The sequence below is a fragment of the Oncorhynchus gorbuscha genome, linkage group LG15 (genome assembly GCF_021184085.1).
Source record: "Oncorhynchus gorbuscha isolate QuinsamMale2020 ecotype Even-year linkage group LG15, OgorEven_v1.0, whole genome shotgun sequence".
In the NCBI taxonomy this organism is placed as follows: Eukaryota; Metazoa; Chordata; class Actinopteri; order Salmoniformes; family Salmonidae; genus Oncorhynchus; species Oncorhynchus gorbuscha.
Window position 1 is genome coordinate 15,470,597 of NC_060187.1, and position 22,773 is coordinate 15,493,369.

The following is a 22,773-nucleotide window of genomic DNA, read 5'->3' on the forward strand; positions in this document are numbered from 1 at the left end:
ACTCGACACGTGACCTTGGAACGGGCCAATCACTGACAGCTTGGACCTTAGCGGAATCCATCTGAATGCCTTCAGCGGAAATAACGGAACCGAGAAAAGTAACGGAGGAGACATGAAAAGAGCACTTCTCAGCCTTTACGTAGAGACAATTCTCTAAAAGGCGCTGTAGAACACGTCGAACGTGCTGAACATGAATCTCGAGTGACGGAGAAAAAATCAGGATATCGTCAAGATAGACAAAAACAAAAATGTTCAGCATGTCTCTCAGAACATCATTAACTAATGCCTGAAAAACAGCTGGCGCATTGGCGAGACCGAACGGCAGAACCCGGTACTCAAAATGCCCTAACGGAGTGTTAAACGCCGTTTTCCACTCGTCCCCCTCTCTGATGCGCACGAGATGGTAAGCGTTACGAAGGTCCAACTTAGTAAAGCACCTGGCTCCTGCAGAATCTCGAAGGCTGATGACATAAGGGGAAGCGGATAACGATTCTTAACCGTTATGTCATTCAGCCCTCGATAATCCACGCAGGGGCGCAGAGTACCGTCCTTCTTTTTAACAAAAAGAACCCCGCCCGGCCGGAGAAGAAGAAGGCACTATGGTACCGGCGTCAAGAGACACAGACAAATAATCCTCGAGAGCCTTACGTTCGGGAGCCGACAGAGAGTATAGTCTGCCTCGAGGAGGAGTGGTCCCCGGAAGGAGATCAATACTACAATCATACGACCGGTGAGGAGGAAGGGAGTTGGCTCGGGACCGACTGAAGACCGTGCGCAGATCATGATTTTCCTCCGGCACTCCTGTCAAATCGCCAGGTTCCTCCTGAGAAGTAGGGACAGAAGAAACGGGAGGGATGGCAGACATTAAACACTTCACATGACAAGAAACGTTCCAGGATAGGATAGAATTACTAGACCAATTAATAGAAGGATTATGACATACAAGCCAGGGATGACCCAAAACAACAGGTGTAAACGGTGAACGGAAAATCAAAAAGAAATAGTCTCACTGTGGTTACCAGATACTGTGAGAGTTAAAGGTAGTGTCTCAAATTTGATACTGGGAAGATGACTACCATCTAAGGCAAACATGGGCGTAGGCCTGTCTAACGGTCTGAAAGGAATGTTATGTTTCCGAGCCCATGCTTCGTCCATGAAACAACCCTCAGCCCCAGAGTCAATCAAAGCACTGCATGTAGCACCCGAACCGGTCCAGCGTAGATGGACCGACATAGTAGTACAAGATCTAGATGAAGGGACCTGAGTAGTAGCGCTCACCAGTAGCCCTCCGCTTACTGATGGGCTCTGGCCTCTTACTGGACATGAATTAACAAAATGTCCAGCAACTCCGCAATAGAGGCACAGGCGGTTGGTGATCCTCCGTTCCCTCTCCTTATTCGAGATGCGAATCCCTCCCAGCTGCATGGGCTCAGTCTCAAAGCCAGAGGAGGGAGATGGTTGCGATGCGGAGCAGGGAAACACCGTTGATGCGAGCTCTCTTCCACGAGCCCGGTGACGAAGATCTACCCGTCGTTCTATGCGGATGGCGAGAGCAATCAAAGAATCCACATCTGATGGAACCTCCCGGGAGAGAATCTCATCCTTAACCACTGCGTGGAGTCCCTCCAGAAAACGAGCGAGCAGCGCCGGCTCGTTCCACTCACTAGAGGCAGCAAGAGTGCGAAACTCAATAGAATAATCCGTTATGGACCGTTCACCTTGGCATAAGGAAGCCAGGGCCCTAGAAGCCTCCCTACCAAAAACTGAACGGTCAAAAACCCGAATCATCTCCTCTTTAAAGTTCTGGAATTTGTTAGAGCAATCAGCCCTTGCCTCCCAGATAGCTGTGCCCCATTCTCGAGCCCGGCCAGTAAGGAGTGAAATGACGTAAGCAACCCGAGCTCTCTCTAGAGTATGTGTTGGGTTGGAGAGAGAACACAATCTCACACTGCGTGAGAAAGGAGCGGCACTCAGTGGGCTGCCCGGAGTAGCAAGGTGGGTTATTAACCCTAGGTTCTGGAGGCTCGGCAGGCCAGGAAGTAACAGGTGGCACGAGACGTAGACTCTGGAACTGTCCAGAGAGGTCGGAAACCTGAGCAGCCAGGTTCTCCACGGCATGGCGAGCAGCAGACAATTCCTGCTCGTGTCTGCCGAGCATGGCTCCTTGGATCTCGACGGCAGTGTAACGAGCGTCTGAAGTCGCTGGGTCCATTCCTTGGTCGGTTCCTTCTGTCATGCAGGTGAAAGAGGACCCAAAAGCGACTTAACAGAAACAGAGTTTATTAAAGTCCAAAACGGAATAACAGAAATCCTCTAGACTTGTAGAGGGGAAACAACTGGAGAAGCGGCCACAGACTGCAGGTCGCACGGGTAGGCGCAGGCCGTAGTCGACTGAGACACCTGCTCACACGCAGCATCTGATGAAGGCACAAACACGACAGGACAGGGTGATACACAATCACGGCAAAAACACGACAGGACAGGGCGAAACGCAATCACAGCATGGTGAATACAATACAAGGAACCGACGGGACAGGAACGGAACACAAAGGAATAAATAGGGACTCTAATCAGGGGAAAGGATCGGGAACAGGTGTGGGAAGACTAAATGATGATTAGGGGAATAGGAACAGCTGGGAGCAGGAACGGAACGATAGAGAGAGGAGAGAGAGGGAGGGGGAGAGAGAGGGATAGAAAAAGGGAACGAACCTAATAAGACCAGCAGGGGGAAACGAACAGAAGGAAAAGCAAAATGACAAGATGATATAAGACAAAACATGACAGGGCTGCCATTAGACCACACACTTCCCGCGATACTTCCTACCTCGAAATCTCCCACTGTTTACACAGCAGGAACATGGTATAGGCAAAAGTTGGATTCTGACGTATATTTGATGGTGAGGGACACGTTTCGCTTTACATCTGGTAAGTAGAGTTTCTAGAGATTATATATACATATGCTTTTTGTTGACAGGAAACCTTTTTTGGGTGAAGTCAGCTATATTGTGGTAGTGTTATTTTCCGTCGCCAACAACCAGAACGATGCACAAGTCAAGGAGTCCAACCAATACACACACTCCCGCTGTTGTTTCCCAAAGCTACTGACTGGCTGGGCAGTTTTTCCACATAAGATATGATCTGTTTCCACTGTTGTGTTGCCTTTGGGTGTGACAACCTGCCTGGCTCTTACGGACAAGGCTCATGCTCACACAGCTTGGGTGGTGTGACACTGCAGGAAATCTACAATGAGTGTTCAGCCGGCTCGCTCCCCTCCTTCACACACTCACACATAACACTGTAACCAGGACACAGATACACACACACACACACAGTCGTGCCCATACGTACACACACACATATTGAGAAGCCAGCTGTAGTGCTCTCTCCAGGTGTGAAGCAGAGCGCTGTCTGTTTCTATGTTCTCATCCTCTCCACTCATCAGCACCTTTTCCTGACATTTGAGCTCAGATGAGGTCACCTCTGCCTCACTGTGGCCTTGACACACGTAGAGAGGAGAGGAGAGGAGGGGATGAGAGGAGGGGAGGGGATGAGAGGAGGGGAGGGGATGAGAGGAGAGGAGGGGATGAGAGGAGAGGAGGGGATGAGAGGAGAGGAGAGGAGGGGATGAGAGGAGAGGAGGGGATGAGAGGAGAGGAGGGGATGAGAGGAGAGGAGGGGATGAGAGGAGAGGAGGGGATAAGAGGAGATGCGTTTTCCTGTACTGGTTATGTTCAAATTGACAGATATTTTGACATTGTTTGATTCACTGTGGAATGGAAATTGAAATGATTGTTTACAACGCAATACAGAATGTGCTACTAAGCACGTTGCATATATTTGCCCTTTCTTCCGCAAACATCCTTCTGTTTGGAGGTGTCTGAAAGCATCTCACGACTATGATCAAATCTGACAGGTTCTGACAGGTTCTCAGGCCAAGTATGCAAACCTATGTCCCATTCATGCTGCGTATCATTTTAAATCTCTCCTTGTCCAAGGCTGTAATCCCAACATGTTTCAAGCTGGCCACCATTATCCCTGTTCCCGAGAGCTCCACGGTAACCTGCCTAAATTACTATCGCCCTGTAGCACTCACATCTGTAATTATGAAGTGCATTGAAAGGCTGGTCATGACACATATCAACACCATCATCCCAGACACCCTAGACCCACTCCAATTCACATACCGCCCCAACAGATACACAGATGACGCAATCTCAGTGCACTTCACACTGCCCTCTCCCAACTGGACAAGAGGGGAAATAACTATGTGAGAATACTGTTCATAGACGACAGCTCAACATTCAACACCATAGTTCCCTCCAAGCTCATCACCACACTATGTACCCTAGGACTGAACACCTCCCTCTGCAACTGGATCCTAGACTTCCTGGCGGGTCGGCATCAGGTGGTGAGGGTAGGCAACAACGCCTCCGCCACGCTGAGCCTCAACACAGGGGCCCCTCAGGGGTGCTTAGTCCCCTCCTGTACTCCATGTTCACCCACGACTGAGTGGCCGCGCACGACTCCAACACCATCATCAAGTTTGCTGACGACATGATGGTCTGATCGCCGACGTCAGTGAGTTATCCTTCACAGAGGAGGTCAGAGTCTAAGCAGTGTGGAGCCAGGACCACAACCTCTCCCTCAACATCAGTAAGACCAAAGAGCTGATTGTGGACTACAGGAGAAAGAGGGGAGAGCATGCCCACATCACTGCCATCCAGATCCTCTGTAATTGAGAATGGCCCGAAAAATTGCCAAAGACTGTTCACTCTGCTACCGTCCGGCAAACTGTACCAGAGTATCGGCTCTCGGACCAACAGGCTCTGAGACAGCTTCTACCCCAAGCCATAAGACTTCTGAATAGCCAGACTGCTAAATAGTCAATTAATGGTACCCAAACTATCTGTACTGACTCTATCTTGCACTGACCCTACGCACACGAACTAGACTATATACAGTTGAAGTCGGAAGTTTACATACACTTAGGTTGGAATCATTCAAACTAGTTTTTCAACTACTCCACAAATCTTTTGTTAACAAACTATAGTTTTGGCAAGTCGGTTAAGACATCTACTTTGTGCAATATTTTACAGACAGGTTATTTCACTGTAATTCACTGTATCACAATTCCAGTGGGTCAGAAGTTAACATACACTAAGTTGACTGTGCCTTGAAACAGCTTGGAAAATTCCAGAAAATTATGTCTTGGCTTTAGAAGCTTCTGATAGGCTAATTGGCATGATTTGAGTCAATTGGAGGTGTACCTGTGGATGTATTTCAAGGCCTACCTTCAAACTCAGTGCCTCTTTGCTTGACATCATGGGAAATCAAAAGAAATCAGTCAAGACCTCAGAATTGTTTTTGTAGACCTGTTTGGTTCATCCTTGGGAGCAATTTCCAAATGCCTGAAGGTACCACGTTCATCTGTACAAACAATAGTACGCAAGTATAAACACCATGGTACCACGCAGCCGTCATACCACTCAGGAAGGAGACGCTGTCTGTCTCCTAGAGATTAATGTACTTTGGTGTGAAAAGTGCAAATCAATGCCAGAACAACAGCAAAGGACCTTATGAAGATGCTGGAGGAAACAGCAGTAAAACAAGTCCTATATCGACATAACCTGAAAGGCCGCTCAGCAAGGAAGAAGCCACTGCTCCAAAACCGCCATAAAAAAGCTAGACCACAGTTTGCAACTTCACATGGGGACAAAGATCGTAGTTTTTGGAGAAATGTCCTCTGGTCTGATGAAACAAAAATAGAACTGTTTGGCCATAATGACCATCGTTATGTTTGGAGGAAAAAGGGGGAGGCTTGCAAGCGGAAGAACACCATCCCAACTGTGAAGCATGGGGGTGGCAGCATCATGTTGTGGGGGTGCTTTGCTGCAGGAGGGACTGGTGCACTTCACAAAATAGATGGCATCCTGAGGCATGAAGATTATGTGGATATATTGAAGAAAAATCTCAAAACATCAGTCAGGAAGTTAAAGCTTGGTAACAAATGGGTTTTCCAAATGGACAATGACCACAAGCATACTTCCAAAGTTGTGGCAAAATGGCTTATGGACAATAAAGTCAAGTTATTGGAGTGGCCATAACAAAGCACTGACCTCAAACCTATAGAAAATTTGTGGACAGAACTGAAGAAGCGTGTGCGAGCAAGGAGGCCTACAAATCTGACTCAGTTACACCAGCTCTGTCAGGAGGAATGGGCCATAATTCATCCTTGTTATTGTGGGAAGCTTGTGGAAGGCTAACCGAAACGTTTGCACAGGTTAAATAAAAGCAATGCTACCAAATACTAATTGAGTGTATGTAAACTTCCGACCCACTGGGAATGTGATGAAAGAAATAAAAGCTGAATTAAATAATTCTCTCTACTATTATTCTGACATTTCGCATTCTTAAAATAAAGTGGTGATCCTAATTGACCAAATACAGGGAATTTTTACTAGGATTAAATGTCAGGAATTGTGAAAAACTGAGTTGAAATTTATTTGGCTACAGTGTATGTAAACTTCTGACTTCAACTATATACACACTCACACTCACTAACACACACTACACTGTCACTCCCACACAAATCTTTTCAAACACTACATACGCACACACACATGCATGCATACTGACACAAACATACATACACACACTTTTACACTCATCATTTGTTGTTGCTACACTGTTATTTATTCGACTAATTGTTATCTATCCGGATGCCTAGTCACTGTACACTGCCATAATGTACATATTTACCTCAGGTACCTCATACCTCCGCACATTGATCTGGTACTGGTACTCACAGTATATAGCTCCATTCTTGTATATTATATTTTATTCCTCTACTGTTAGTTACTATTTTATTTGTTATTTTAGAAAGTTTGGAAAAGTTGGTAAGCAAACATTTCACTGTAAAGTCTACACCAGTTGTATTTGGGACATGTGATATATCAAATGTCTTTTGGACTTGACTGGAGACAGTCTTTCTATTGGAGACTCTGGTCCAGGTTTTATTGGTTAGTTTCCATTTCACAAGTGAGAAAATCCAATCAAATTATATTGGTTGCATGTACAGATTTAAAGATCGTATCACAGGTGCAGCAAAATGCATGTGTTTCTAGCTCCAAAAGTGCAGTAATATCCCTCTGATGTAAAAAACAACATAACTTTTAAAAATTTTAGTTCCATAACACTTGAGCGTGCTGTCTCTGACCAACTCTCTCAGAATGATCTTCTTCACCCTAACCAGTCAGGCTTCAAGAAGGGTCACTCAACTGAGACTGCTCTTCTCTGTCACAGAGTATCTCCACACTGCCAATGCTGACTCTCTCTCCTCTGTTCTCCTCTCATCTTCCTAGATCTATCCGCTGTCTTCCACACAATGAACCATCAGATCCTCCTCTCCACCCTCTCAGGGTTGGGTGGCTCAGGCTCTATCAGATCCTCCTCTCCACCCTCTCAGGGCTGGGTGTCTCAGGCTCTATCAGATCCTCCTCTCCACCCTCTCAGGGTTGGGTGGCTCAGGCTCTATCAGATCCTCCTCTCCACCCTCTCAGGGCTGGGTGTCTCAGGCTCTATCAGATCCTCCTCTCCACCCTCTCAGGGCTGGGTGTCTCAGGCTCTATCAGATCCTCCTCTCCACCCTCTCAGGGCTGGGTGTCTCAGGCTCTATCAGATCCTCCTCTCCACCCTCTCAGGGCTGGGTGGCTCAGGCTCTATCAGATCCTCCTCTCCACCCTCTCAGGGCTGGGTGGCTCAGGCTCTATCAGATCCTCCTCTCCACCCTCTCAGGGCTGGGTGTCTCAGGCTCTATCAGATCCTCCTCTCCACCCTCTCAGGGCTGGGTGGCTCAGGCACGTTGCTCCTACCAGGTGATGTGGAGGATCTGTGTTTGTACCCTGTACCTTCACTACTGGTGTCCCCCGGGGCTCGGTTCTAGGCCCTCTCTTCTTCTGTCTATACACAAAGTCACTCAGCACCGTCATATCCTCACATGGTCTATCCTATCATTGCTATGCAGATGACACTCAACTACTTTTCTCCTTCCCCCCCTCTGACACCCAGGTGGCGACACGCATCTCTGCCTGCCTGGCAGATATCTGAGCTTGGATGTCTGTCCACCACTTCAAGCTCAACCTCAACAAGGCGGAGCTGCTCTGCCTCCCGGGGAAGGCCTGTCTGCTTCTAGATCTCTCCATCACGGTTGATATGTCCACAGTGTTCCCTTCCCAGAGTGCAAATAACCTTGGCATGACCCTGGACAACACCCTGCCATTCTCTGCAAACATCAAAGCAGTGCCTCGCTCCTGCAGGTTCATGCTCTACAACGTCAGTGGAGTACGACCTTTCTTCACACAGGAAGTGGCGCAGGTCCTACACCTCTGGTCTCTAGGCCCTCCTACCCATCTTCTCTGTCCTGGTACCCCCCTAAAGCTAGGACAGCAGAGTCCCTACCCATCTCCCGAAAACATCTGAAACCCTACCTCTTCAAAGAGTATCTTTAATAATGCAACATCACCCCCCACCCCCCAACCCCCCAAAAAGCCTTTTGTGAACTAACACTCACGCTTGACTATTTTCCCCTTACTAGCTCTGACTTTGCTGATAGCTATTTTATTTATTGACGAAAAATATATTTACTACGACAGTGATACGTGGTCATCCCACCTAGCTATCTTAAGATGAATGCACTAACTGTAAGTCGCACTGGATAAGAGCATCTGCTAAATTACTCAAATGTAAATGTAAAATGCATTAAGATAAATAAAAACAATACACACATAATTCTGAAAAATATAAAGACATTAAGAAATGTTGTAAGCGAGCAATGTCAGAGACTGGAATATAAATATATATATATATACATATTATGGTGTGTACAGACAGTATATTAATAGAAAAGGTGTGTACAGCAGTAGTTATATAGGATTAGCCATGACTAGAATATATTATATACTTATAAAGTGGTGAAAACAGTATGTATTATTAAAGTGGCCAGTGTTCAAGGACTATGTACATAGGGCAGCAGTCTCTAAGGTGCCGCACCGCCCTTACAAGCAGTGTGCCCCTGGTGATGCGTTGGGCTGACCGCACCGCCCTTACAAAAAAAGATTGCAGTCAGAGGGCAGTATAACTACAGTACACTGAAGTATAACTGCAATTAGAGATTTACTGCAGTAATTTTGCAGTGTACCTGCAGTTATACTGTAATTACTGTGTCCAAAATACCTCAGTCGGCTGCAGTTTCAAAACGGCAATCTTTTTTTGTAAGGGCGCCCTCTGGAGAGCCCTGCAGTTGTGGATGGTGCTGTTCTAGCATATGGCCAGGATAACCACTTGGCCTACGTTTTAAAGCTACATGTGATTTTTCATTATCACCATTGTTGAAAGAAAGTGCTTTACATTATGTGATTTCTATTTGCTTGATGAAATGTAATAAAAACTGCAATCCCCAGTGTTTGATGACTATATAAAATACTAGGCATATGTTGCTTTAGCTGATGTAGCCTATAGTAACTATTTGCAGAGCATCTGTTGAGCATATTGTTTTACAGTAGCCTAGTTGTTGTCAGTGGAGACTGCTGAGGGGAGGACGGCTCATAATAATGGCTGGAATGAAGTCAATGAAATGGCATCAACCACATGGAAACCACTTGTTTGATACCATTACAGGCATTATTATGAGCCGTCCTACCCTCAGCAGCATCCACTTGTTGTAATGTAAGATTGTTCTCCAAATAAAATCCCAATCCATTCCCACCTCAAGCTCCATGCCGTGGTTTTTCTCCCGCTCCTCCTACTTTCACCCCCATTGTGATTCTCCGGCTCACACTTTGCTGGAGTTGGTGCGGGGTGAGCAGGATAACAAAAAAAACAGCCATAGGTGCTTTCACGGATTTGATTTTCCTGCCTTCAATGATTCCCGAATATGCATTGATGTCTCCGTTTAATATCGAGGGAGTTTGTCTTGAAAGGAGGTCCAGGTTTAGCGACGACGTTGCGAAGTTGTTCCCTTGAAGTTTTCCCCCAAGGGCTGCAAAGCGAATTCCCTGTTTACTATTCAACTACCCCAGCCACCATGGCGAGGCGGGTAGGGGGAGAAGGATCCGTGATTTTAACACAAATTCCATACACGAATTGGAGTAAGCAGTCGAGACTCCACTGGTATGACTTCATGGCGGTTTCTTGGAGCTGTATGGCAGTCATGTCGCTTCTATGTTGTGGGGTTTGTGGTGCCGAAACGGAGTTCTCGATCTTGGAGGAGGCACAAGTTTTAGCCGTACAAATGAAAAAACTGTCCTCGCAGGAGCTTGGAGTCTTCAACATGCAGGTAACAAAACTGTTCAAATATTCTGTTTCGATTTTAACATTCGACACAATTATTATTTTTGACGTATTATCTACTTGCGCATTGACTTGTATCATGAATTGGTTATGTCGCAATCTACAATCACTAGCTACAGCTACTAATTATGCCACATTGTTGCAGTTCTGTACTAGTGTAACTTTGTGGTCAGAAATGTAACAAATGTTCTATTAAACTAGCTACATCAATTACAACCACCACGTTCTCTGTAGCTATTCACGTTATATATTTGCCATTCTTGAAAGGCGCTCTTTGAAGTCGTATGCGGATGACAAAATGTTGCAGCGTGACAAGGGAAACACAATTTTCAAGGCACTTCGATACCGAAGTTACTTTTTCGTAGCAGGTTAGAATATTTTAACAGCACCTTGAGATAGTTGGTGTGTTGTCACACTTTATCAGGAACTGCATCACCTAGGAGTCATAGAGGAAGGATGTTAGAGGATAAATTAATCTGATGATAACACTTTACCTGCAGCATTTCAGCGTTATTTTCTCAGGACCTTTTATATAGGCTTTATGGTGTCACATTTATAACGTTTATAGTGTCAGATTTATGTTATATTTATGAATTACCACAATTAGTGTGTGAATGGGGAGGGGAGAACTAAACGCACTTCATTCCTCTCCTCTCACTACACCACTGCTCCTATTTTAGGTGAAATTATTTGCTGTTATTTTGACGAAAACAGAAATCTGCCATGATTTTACAATTTGGCTTAGTGCTATGTGGATAGTACACAATGATCTCGGTTGTTTCTAATAGCTGAACATTTTAAATGATTGATTACAGAATTGGTGACATTTTGTTGTCTTTGTGGGTACATTGTAGAAAACCGCTAAATGCACACAATTATCATATTTTAATTGTCCTGATTGATTTTCGGAACACTGTTTGTCGTGCTAGTTTAAAGGGGGGGTCTGGCCATGGCCAACAAATGGCGAACAGTGCAGTGATGGTGGAAGGGGGTTGCTTCACACTTCAGAGGCAGGGCTCACAGTGATGATCAGTAGGGGGCCCAGTCCAAATGGTGTTTCATCTTCCCACTACCCTTCATCCTACCACTGTGACCTGGCTTTCAGGCCTGCTGTGATCCCTGGGGCCTTCTTTGTTTCCTTTCTCTTTTCATTTCCTGTGAAGAATATTGGGGTCTTTTTTTCTCCTGTGAAGAACATTGGTATCTTTTTTCCATGTGAAGGACATTGGGATCTTTTTTCCCCTGTGAAGGACATTGGGATCTTTTTTTCCCTGTGAAGGACATTGGGATCTTTTTTTCCTGTGAAGGACATTGGGATCTTTTCTTTCCTGTGAAGAACATTGGGATCCTTTGGGATATTTTTTTTCCTGTGAAGAACATTGCCGTCCAATGTGTCCATGGGGCGGCAGGGTAGCCTAGTGGTTAGTGTTGGGCTAGCAACCAGAAGGTTGCAAGTTCAAATCCCCTAGCTGACAAGGTACAAATCTGTTGTTCTGCCCCTGACCAGGCAGTTAACCCACTGTTCCTAGGCCATCATTGAAAATAAGAATTTGTTCTTAACTGACTTGCCTAGTTAAATAAAGGTAAAATAAAACTAAAATTAGATCTTTTTTTTTCCTGTGAAGAACATTGGGATCTTTTTTTCCTGTGAAGAACATTGAGTCTTTTTTTTCCTGTGAAGAACATTGAGTCTTTTTTTTTTTCCTGTGAAGGGCGTTGCATTCCATGTCTGAAATGTGCGTTATAAATAAAGCTTGATTTGATTTCCCCCATCTTTGCTCATTCTTGGTCTCTCTTTCTCTTCCTTTCAGTTTCTCTCTCTTGGTGTTGACCTCATGATACTATTATCCACCTTATTTTGGCCATTGATTTCTTTGAGTATTCATGCCTTGGCTGGGGTGTACTTTAATGAATGCCCATATTTATCAGTCTTCTGGTTTGAGTCTGAGGTTTCGGTTGGTTTCTGATTCATCTTACAAAATCATTCGTGGCAAAAAAAATGCTTATTTTTCCTGTAAAACTGCAACATTCTAGGTTGATTCATGTTATTTTACAAGCTGTGAAAATGTAGCTGGGCTTTTAGCTGATTTAATTCAGGCATTGCATTGATATGAAGCTATATGTTTGGTCAAACCTCTTTGACCACAAAGTTAGGCGTACTGTATCCAGATTAAACAGTCACCTGCCCATGTAAATAAGTGTAGAGATGTGGCTATGGCAGCTGATCTCCCTGCCCTAACACTGGTATGTGTGCTAGGCAGGGCCTGTTGCTCCATGGAAGTAGCCTAGCGGTTGAGAGCATTGGGCCAGTAACTGAATGGTCACCTAGGGTGCCCTGGGATCCGAAACAGAAACCGATCTGTCTGTGCCCTTGAGCAAGGCACTTAACCCTAATTGTTCCTGTAAGTTGCTCTGGATAAGAGTGTCTGCTAAATGACTACAAAAATAATACTAATAATATGAAGACAAAAGAACCGTCTCTACTACTAAAGCTAGAATGTGTCCATACTGGGATTATACTGACGTGCTCTGACCCAATCCCACAGTGAATTTTACTGGAGGAAGTAATACACAATGAATTTAAAGAGACAGATACATTTGTCATAATTCCTGTTTGCATGATAACGTTTCTTGCCGGGATTACATTTTCATCCATTTTTGTTGGTCTTTCTATAATCAACCAAACCTCACATTGTCTGTCCTCTGCCCATGTAAATAAGTGTAAATCTGGTTTTATTTGTAATATGATGTGTGCCACTGCCCTGTCATGGTCTCTTGAGTCAGTGGGTTAAATTGATACACTCTGTCAGTGACTTATTCAATTATCAAGGGAGCCTGGTTACACAGACAAACCCTATGTTCTCAATCGCGTTTGTAACGTAATGCGTGGATAATCAAGTGCTTCTGTGGAGAGGAGATGAGCTTTGGTGCTGAGTGAGCAGGCCTCTACGCTGACATTTCTTACATCTGCTCCTAAGTGGAAAAATGTAGGAGCACATTAATATATTTCAAATATTCTAGGTATTAATGATAAGAATTGCCAGCAATTACAAAATATATATATATATATATATATATTTATATATATATATATTTTACAAGGGGCATTGGTGGTCCCGAGTTAAAATTCCATTTAGCACAGTCAAATATTTAGGAGCATATGTAACCCAAATGGTAGCACTGTAGAGCTCTGCCCGGAAAGCATTTTTAGAACAACCTTCAAAGGTTGAAATTGTTCTAATTTTAGAGGCATAATTTTTACCCTAATTTGCAGTGTAGTTAAACACTGATGGTCTTTATTGTATTTTCTCAACTGTTGAGACACAGCAACCCAGGCCTATGTAGCCTTTAACATTTAGGCCTAGCCAAATAAGCAGAGCATAGGGACTGCGTTATAGACCGCATAGCCGCAGCTGAGAGAAATCAGATGCTCGTCACTCTCTGTGTAAGTACAGTTTTCACAGAGAGCATGTATTTGCCTTCTATTTCACCTGATCAATATGTTGATTCTCCATCTGAAAGGTGGGGCTACTTCCTATAATCACAGGAAGGGGGAAGCAGGGGGTTGTGGTGCTTGTGGTTTGTTTTGGCGTTGGCTCGTCCAGGCCTCCTAATAGAATAATTATGGATAAAAATGTGTGGGGGGTGCGGAACCTGTGAAGTACCCCCAGGAAAGAATCTTTAGGTCCTGATCTTTAGGGTTGGGTCTTGTCCAAGTCCAACAGTTGTTGCGAGGGTATGAGACTGTTTCCCTCTCCCTGGCTGCTCTTGTTGTGGTTTTACTTCTGACTACACAAGCTCGGTTACACCTCTCTTCACACCTCTCTTTTCACCTATCTTAGTGGTCAAAATGCAGCCTATTAGAGAGGATAATACAATCTGAATTCCTGATGTTCCTCTGCAGAGCAGCTTCAAAGTGCCTGTGCTGCATTGGCTATGGTGCTCTTGTAATACCCAGCAGACTCAGAGCCAGTGCTAGATCTAGCTTACATGTGATGCCCTGGTGTTTTGCTAGTTATTAGGACAACCTATCTCTGTGTCTACATGTTCTATTGAGGAAAAAACACATTGCTTCTAATTATGACATATTTCTTTTCAAAATTGCAATGTAGTGGATGATGTAGAAAATTCCCCCTAAAACGGCAGCTCATACCGGTAGCCTGGTCCTGTGGCGAATGTGTCTCCTTGGTTCTGGTCTCTTCACAGACAGTGTCTAGGTGGGACCCATCTCTCACGGTGAGGAGCCCTATTAAGAAAATCTCTATGAAATCAGCCAGACGGTTAACATCCCTAGACCTCCATCCATCACACTTAGCCTTGCTGGTGGGATGAGGCTGGGGAAAGGGGCTCTCTGGAGTGGCTGGGTCTCTGTGGTGGGACTCTGAGCGAAGTTATCAAAAATCAACCCCCTCCTGGCCCCTTGGCTATAGGCCTACTCTCTCCCACCACTCACCAGCACATGTTTCTCTGACATGAGGAGCTGCTACTCTTTGTTCTGAGGCCTGAACTCTCACTGACCTGGCCTCTTTAAAGTCATGTTCTTTTTTCTGTTCCGGAATGGTTCTAGAACATTATGTGGTGTTCCAGGAGTCTAGGAGTAAAGATGTTGAGGTATTCTCAGAGTGAACCACACATGCATCCCATTACTCTGTGCTTTGTGTTCTGAACTGTCATTGTACAGAAGTTGGTCTTCCATCAAATTCTATTTTGATTCATGTTTGAGTTGATGCACACACCTATTAACATTTTTTTTAGGCAGTTTACTTTGCAATTCCACAAAGTTTCTTTAGATTTGTTTTATCTCTATTCGTAATGAAGTGAAATGACCCTGTCGTTTTTAGGACCAGGAAGCAGCCTCGTTTGCTTATTGGAACACTAAGATGTGTTAAAAATGTTGGGCTTGTCCACAAAAAACTAGTGAAATAAATCAAATCACCGAATATATTACAGTGAAATGCTTACTTACAACCCCTTAACCATCAATACAGTTCAAGAAATAAAGTTAAGAAAATATTTACTAAATAAAGTTTTTAAAAAACCACAATAAGATCAAAAAGTAACACAGAAATTACATAACAATAATGAGCCTATATACAGGGGGTTCGTGTACTGAGTCAATGTGTGGAGGTACAGGTTAATTGAGGTAATTTGTACATGTAGGTAGGGATAAAGTGACTATGTATAGATAATAAACAGCGAGTAGCAGCAGTGTAAAAACTAGGGATGCATGATATATCGGTGAACATATCGGAATCGGCCGATATTAGATAAAAAAATGCCAAATGTTAAAAACAGATGTCAAAGCTACATTGCATACCTATATAACGTAGGTACACGACATAATGATGCCATGTAAAATGTAGCACTACACGTGCAACACAGCGTTCATAACCTAGCCCACAATGTCTACTGTGTAGATCGAGCAGTCAACAAGTCGAGTCTTTTGAAAGAGTAGTTAACAAGTCGAGTCTTTTGAAAGAGTAAGAACATTTCAGCGAGACAACTCAGGCGAAATCCATTAAAGCCACGATAATGGAATCCATGTTGCACTACCGGAGTTACACAGTAGTAGCGTCACTTCTATTAACTTCACGACATACATACTATGGAACTCTGTTTGGGTGTTTGTGTGTCCAAAAAGATACAGTAGCACTGTCAAAGCTGTACAAAAAAGTCTGCAAACACCTGGCACGAACAATGTGTTTACCATACCGCGTTTGTAATAAAGCACAATTTGTTTGACCGCAACTTCTGGAGTAGCTAGCTTTAGCTTGGTACCTTGCTAGCACCAATACAACTGGCCTGAAAACAATGACTAGTAGAAACTGCAGTCATTTTCGTTATTCTTTGCAATGATTTAGGAATCCTTGTAAGTATTAGCTAGGTTGCCACTTGTTGGTTGCCTATTGAAATTGAACTTCAGTTCATGAAAATAAATAGCTAGCCAGCTACTTAACCCTGTTTCCCAAAGCTAACCTTATAAACAGCCAGCTAGCTTTATCTGGCTAGTGAGGCTCGACCGGACCGGGTTATGTGTTGTGATGCTATCCACAATAAGGATTAGGCACAATGGTGGAATTTGCAGTTTGCCTTCAAAATAAAAGTATGAGGTCTCCTGGGTGGCACAGTGGTTAAGGGCACTGTATTGCAGCGCCAGTTGTGCCATCAGAGACTCTGGGTTCGCGCCCAGCCTCTGTCGTAACCGGTCGCGACCGGGAGGTTCGTGGGGCGACACATAATTGTCCTAGCGTTGTCCGGGTTAGGGAGGGTTTGGCCGGTAGGGATATCCTTGTCTCATCGCACACCAGCGACTCCTGTGGCGGGCCGGGCGCAGTGCACACTAACCAAGGTTGCTAGGTGCACGGTGTTTCCTCCGTCACATTGGTGAGGCTGGCTTCCGGGTTGGATGCGCGCTGTGTTAAGAAGCAGTGCGGCTTGTTTTGGTTGTGTATCGGAGGACGCATGACTTTCAACCTTCGTCTCTCCCGAGACCGTACGGGAGTTGTAGCGATGAGACAAGATAGTAGCTACTAAAACAATTGGATACCATGAAATTAAGGAGAAAAGGGGTAAAAAATAAATGTAAATTAAATAAAAATAAAAGTATGACAGTCCACTTATTGTGGCTAGCTTCACATAGATGGATCCGACCACCATTAATCAAATAACTGTTTTAATATAAATTAAGGTTATTTTAGATGATGACACCTTGATTATGTCGTTTTGCTCTGTTTTTGAGGAAGATCATTGTTTGCATCCATAAGCTAGCTAGATTTTTTTTAATGACCAGCGCTAGGTGCGCGAGACAACTTTACCAGCATCATAGCATACGTATCGATGAATCGTAGCTACATATGAAATACAAGTGATAGCATAATCAATGTGTAATAACTACAAAAAAATGGTATGAACGCGTTCAATTATTATGTGATGTGCAGTCATATTCAGGTCTTGATTGGTCAACAAGCTTATTTGACACGTCAAATAGTGTTATTTGATGTGTATCTTTTTTGACACGCAAAGACCCAGACGGCGTTCCATAGAAATCCTGGTTGAGAATGAAACGACTGAACAAATGAACAACCAAACAGCACAAGTAAGTGAAAGAAATAGGTTTTGATTATGTTCTACTGGTAATGGGGACATACGTCAATGCCAACAAAATACATTTTTGGTGTGTGTGTGTGTGTGTGTGTGTGTGTGTGTGCGTGCCCTTAATTGTAACTACTACTTAATGTAGTGGTCTGGGTGTAGCTGGTGCAGAGGAGTCAGGCGCAGGACAGCAGAGATGAGTAACACAAGTAACTTTACTCAAAATTTCCAATAACATGTCGTAATACCAAGCCCACAATAACGGACCGAACATACATAAAACAATCACACACAAAAACCATGTGGAAAACAGAGGGTTAAATAATGAACATGTAATTGGGGAATTGAAACCAGGTGTCTAAAACAAAGACAAAACAAATGGAAAATGAAAAGTGGATCGCCGGTGACGTCGACCGTCAAACGCCGCCCAAAAGAGGAGAGGGACTGGCTTTGGCGGAAGTCGTGACTGTTAAGAACAAATTCTTATTTACAATAATGGCCCTGACGACGCTGGGCCAATTGTGCGCCTCCGTATGGGACTCCCACTTACGGCCAGATGTGATACAGCCTGGATTCGAACCAGGGACTGTAATGACAACTCTTGCACTGAGATGCAGTGCCTTAGACTGTGCCCGTGTGTGTTAACTATTTAACTGTACTAGAATGCTTAAAAGGCCTGTCAATTTTTAAATATCGGTTATCGGTATCGTTTTTTTGGCAAGAAAAATATTGGGTATCTGCCAAAAATGTCATATCGGTGCATCACTTGTAAAAACAAAGGTGGGGGGTGTCAATGTAAATAGTCCGGGTGGCCATTTGATCAATTGTTCAGCAGTCTTATGGCTTGGGGGTAGAAACTGTTAAGGAGCATTTTGGTCCTAGACTTGGCGCTCCAGTACCGCTTGCCGAGCTCAGCTCTGGAGCAGTATGCTCCCTCTCTTCCAATGCTGAAGGAATCTATCCACGGCCACATATCCATTAGATGTGGGCTGCTTGGGTTTTCCTGGCCTTGCTCCAGGCAATAATGTACTCAAGCCCTCTTGTTTTATCCCTTTTAGTGACTTTACCCACCTCCCCCTGGCCTGCACCACCTCCCCCTGTTCTGCACCACACCCCACCACCTCCCCCTGACCTCTGCACCACACCACCTCCCCCTGGCCTGCACCACACCACCTCCCCCTGGCCTGCACCACCTCCCCCTGTTCTGCACCACACCCCACCACCTCCCCCTGGCCTGCACCACACCACCTCCCCTGTTCTGCACCACACCACCTCCCCCTGTTCTGCATCACACCCCACCACCTCTCCCTGTTCTGCATCACACCCCACCACCTCCCCTGTTCTGCACCACACCACCTCCCCCTGTTCTGCACCCCACCCCACCACCTCCCCTGTTCTGCACCCCACCCCACCACCTCCCCTGTTCTGCACCCCACCCCACCACCTCCCCCTGTTCTGCACCACACCACACCACCTCCCCCTGTTCTGCACCCCACCACACCACCTCCCCTGTTCTGCACCCCACCACACCACCTCCCCCTGTTCTGCACCCCACCACACCACCTCCCCCTGTTCTGCACCCCACCACACCACCTCCCCCTGTTCTGCACCACACCACACCACCTCCCCTGTTCTGCACCACACCACCTCCCCTGTTCTGCACCACACCACCTCCCCTGTTCTGCACCACACCACCCCCCTGGCCTGCACCGCACCACACCACCTCCCCTGTTCTGCACCACACCACCTCCCCCTGTTCTGCACCACACCACCTCCCCCTGTACTGCACCACACCACCTCCCCCTGTACTGCACCACACCACCTCCCCCTGTACTGCACCACACCACCTCCCCCTGTACTGCACCACACCACCTCCCCCTGTACTGCACCATACCACCTCTCCCTGTACTGCACCCCACCACCTCCCCCTGTACTGCACCCCACCACACCACCTCCCCCTTGCCTGGGTTAGGGCTGCTCCTGGGTTAGGGCTGCCCCTGGGTTAGGGTTAAGGCAGCCCCTGGGTTAGGGCCGCCCCTGGGTTAGGGTTAGGGCCGCCCCTGGGTTAGGGTTAGGGCCGCCCCTGGGTTAGGGTTAGGGCCGCCCCTGGGTTAGGGTTAGGGCCGCCCCTGGGTTAGGGTTAAGGCAGCCCCTGGGTTAAGGCAGCCCCTGGGTTAAGGCAGCCCCTGGGTTAAGGCAGCCCCTGGGTTAAGGCAGCCCCTGGGTTAAGGCAGCCCCTGGGTTAAGGCAGCCCCTGGGTTAAGGCAGCCCCTGGGTTAAGGCAGCCCCTGGGTTAAGGCAGCCCCTGGGTTAAGGCAGCCCCTGGGTTAAGGCAGCCCCTGGGTTAAGGCAGCCCCTGGGTTAAGGCAGCCCCTGGGTTAAGGCAGCCCCTGGGTTAAGGCAGCCCCTGGGTTAGGGTTAAGGCAGCCCCTGGGTTAGGGTTAAGGCAGCCCCTGGGTTAGGGTTAGGGCAGCCCCTGGGTTAGGGTTAAGGCAGCCCCTGGGTTAGGGTTAAGGCAGCCCCTGGGTTAGGGTTAGGGCAGCCCCTGGGTTAGGGTTAGGGCAGCCCCTGGGTTAGGGTTAGGGCAGCCCCTGGGTTAGGGTTAGGGCAGCCCCTGGGTTAGGGTTAGGGCAGCCCCTGGGTTAGGGTTAGGGCAGCCCCTGGGTTAGGGTTAGGGCAGCCCCTGGGTTAGGGTTAGGGCAGCCCCTGGGTTAGGGTTAGGGCAGCCCCTGGGTTAGGGTTAGGGCAGCCCCTGGGTTAGGGTTAGGGCAGCCCCTGGGTTAGGGTTAAGGCCGGCCCTGGGTTAGGGTTAAGGCCGGCCCTGGGTTAGGGTTAAGGCCGGCCCTGGGTTAGGGTTAAGGCCAGCCCCTGGGTTACGGTTAGGGCAGCCCCTGGGTTACGGTTAGGGCAGCCCCTGGGTTAGGGTTAAGGCCGCCCCTAGGTTAGGGCCACCCCTTGGATGCCATGCTGGAGTTAACAATCAGGAGGGAAGTTCCTCTGCAACTAGGCCTATCTCATCTAAATAGAAAAACATTGGGCTATATTTCTGTTTCTCCTTAGTCTTAGAAAGGGCTTTTTCCCTCCTCACTTCCTTGAAGTTCCCTCCTCTAATCAGTACCATCAAAGATGGTTATGTGGACTTCGGTGACCAGTGTCTCCAGCAAGTTGTGTGACCAGTAGCAAGAGATGGTCAAACCCAGTTAGCTATTCACTGGTTAATTGAGTGTCTGAAGCCCCTCTTCCTCAATGAGAGACCAATGGCCCTTAGTTTCCTCTCAAATGGCTTTATTATTAAACAGGAGCTGTGATTAGCTGGCATTTATTTCATCAGTTCAACACACGCAGACACCTGAAGAAAAGGATCTGTGTGTGTCTGGGATCCTTATGTGTTGATCCCTGCAGGGCTGCCCAGGACAGCAAGGCCTCCACACCTGCTCTTCACTCTGCACAAAGGACTGGGCGAAGATGAACTCAACTCCTGGGGAAGAAAGAGGAAGGGGGAAGGGACATTGTGGAGAGGTAGAGGCAGACTGCTGAGGGATGTAGGGAATCATTGGCTACCCTTCCCACTTCTCCGGCACTTCATCTTCTGAGATCTCCCCATCCCCCTCTTCTCTCTCCTTCTTTGCATTCCCAATGAGGGGAGCCCCCTCTTCTCCTCTCTCTCCTGCTTTGCATTCCCAATGAGGGGAGTCCCCTCTTCTCCTCTCTCTCCTGTCCCCAATCTTCTCCTCTCTCTCCTGCTTTGCATTCCCAATGAGGGGAGCCCCTCCTCTTCTCCCTGCTCTCTCCTGCTTTGCATTCCCAATGAGGGGAGCCCCCTCTTCTCCTCTCTCTCCTGCTTTGCATTCCCAATGGGGAGCCCCTCTTCTCCTCTCTCTCCTGCTTTGCATTCCCAATGGGGGGAGCCCCCTCTTCTCCTCTCTCCTGCTTTGCATTCCCAATGAGGGGAGCCCCCTCTTCTCCTCTCTCTCCTGCTTTGCATTCCCAATGAGGGGAGCCCCCTCTTCTCCTCTCTCTCCTGCTTTGCATTCCCAATGAGGGGAGCCCCCTCTTCTCCTCTCTCTCCTGCTTTGCATTCCCAATGAGGGGAGCCCCCTCTTCTCCTCTCTCTCCTGCTTTGCATTCCCAATGAGGGGAGCCCCCTCTTCTCCTCTCTCTCCTGCTTTGCATTCCCAATGAGGGGACGAATGAAGGGGGGAAGGGACGAAGCAGTGGACTGGGCCGGGGTTTGCTCTGCTGGACTAACCAAAACCCCCACACAACAATACACAGTGTGGCACAGAGAGGTCAGTGTGCTGCCAGCATCACTCTTTGACTGGGGATGAATAATAAGGCGTATCCTAAAAGAGTTCTCCTCATCAGTCCACCTCCCTCACATGGCCCTCTGTGCAGGGGTCATTAGAGGTCAGCTCAGTTAGTCTAACTCCTATCCTCAGAGCCATTCATAACGGCAGACACTCTAGAAGCTAACCCAGGTCACACAAAGACTTCTCATTGCACTGAAGAACAAAGTCCTCATAGACTAGCAATGTTGCATAGACTAGTGCTTTCATAAAATAACTCTCACCTTTTTCATCAAGACATTGTTCTTGACCTTTGAAGAGTATTGCCAGTGGAATGTATAAAGGCCTGTTGGCTGTATTTATACAGGAACTTGTGGATGAAGATGAATTGGTAGGACGTCAGCCTCCAGGGAATGGAACTTGTTCTCTGGTGTTGTAGTTTCCATCTGAATGGAGGAGAGTTCTCTCCCTGGTAGTTATGACACAGGAGGTGTGTGTGTGTGTGTGTGTGTGTGTGTGTGTGTGTGTGTGTGTGTGTGTGTGTGTGTGTGTGTGTTTTCAGTGTCAGGCCTAAGGAAAGGTGTTCACAGTGAAAGCTCATGATTCTTATCCACAGGAAAATCACAAAAGGACCTTTCAGTGAAGTGTGATTTCTCTCACTAGCAGAGAGACTAAGTGAGTGGAGGAAAAATAAAGATACTTTTACATATATTTATCAGTTATTTAACTAGGCAAGTCTGTTAAGAACAGTTTCTTATTTACAATGACGGCCTGAAAGAGAAACCCATTGTTAAAGTCCCAGTGCAGTCAAAATGTTGTTACCCAGAAAGGGCTTGATATATAAACTGCTGACTGGTCTGATTTAATAGGAACTCGGGTTGTTTTTTAGATATTAAAATTTGCTTGCATGCTACAGGAGGTGCAAAAGGAATCGTGACAAAATATATTTTGGAGCCAAATCTCTTTTAGTCACATGTTCCTCTAAGTTGGAGCTGTGGTACAGAAGAGGTGTGTGTGCCGGCGATCAAGACCGCCTCATTGGCTGTGC

The 22,773-nt window shown here is 46.4% G+C and overlaps 1 protein-coding gene across 2 annotated transcripts in view; it reads left to right on the forward strand.

Annotated features, from left to right (window-relative positions):
• Window positions 1–9,820: 9,820 nt before the first annotated feature.
• cachd1 (cache domain containing 1) overlaps window positions 9,821–22,773 on the forward strand; it is a 200,970-nt gene continuing 188,017 nt past the window's right edge. For both annotated transcript variants that reach the window (XM_046300194.1, XM_046300195.1), the window contains exon 1: window positions 9,821–10,333. In XM_046300194.1, the coding sequence (XP_046156150.1) occupies window positions 10,082–10,333 (252 nt within the window). In that variant the 5' untranslated portion in view covers window positions 9,821–10,081. The remainder of the gene's footprint in view (window positions 10,334–22,773) is intronic.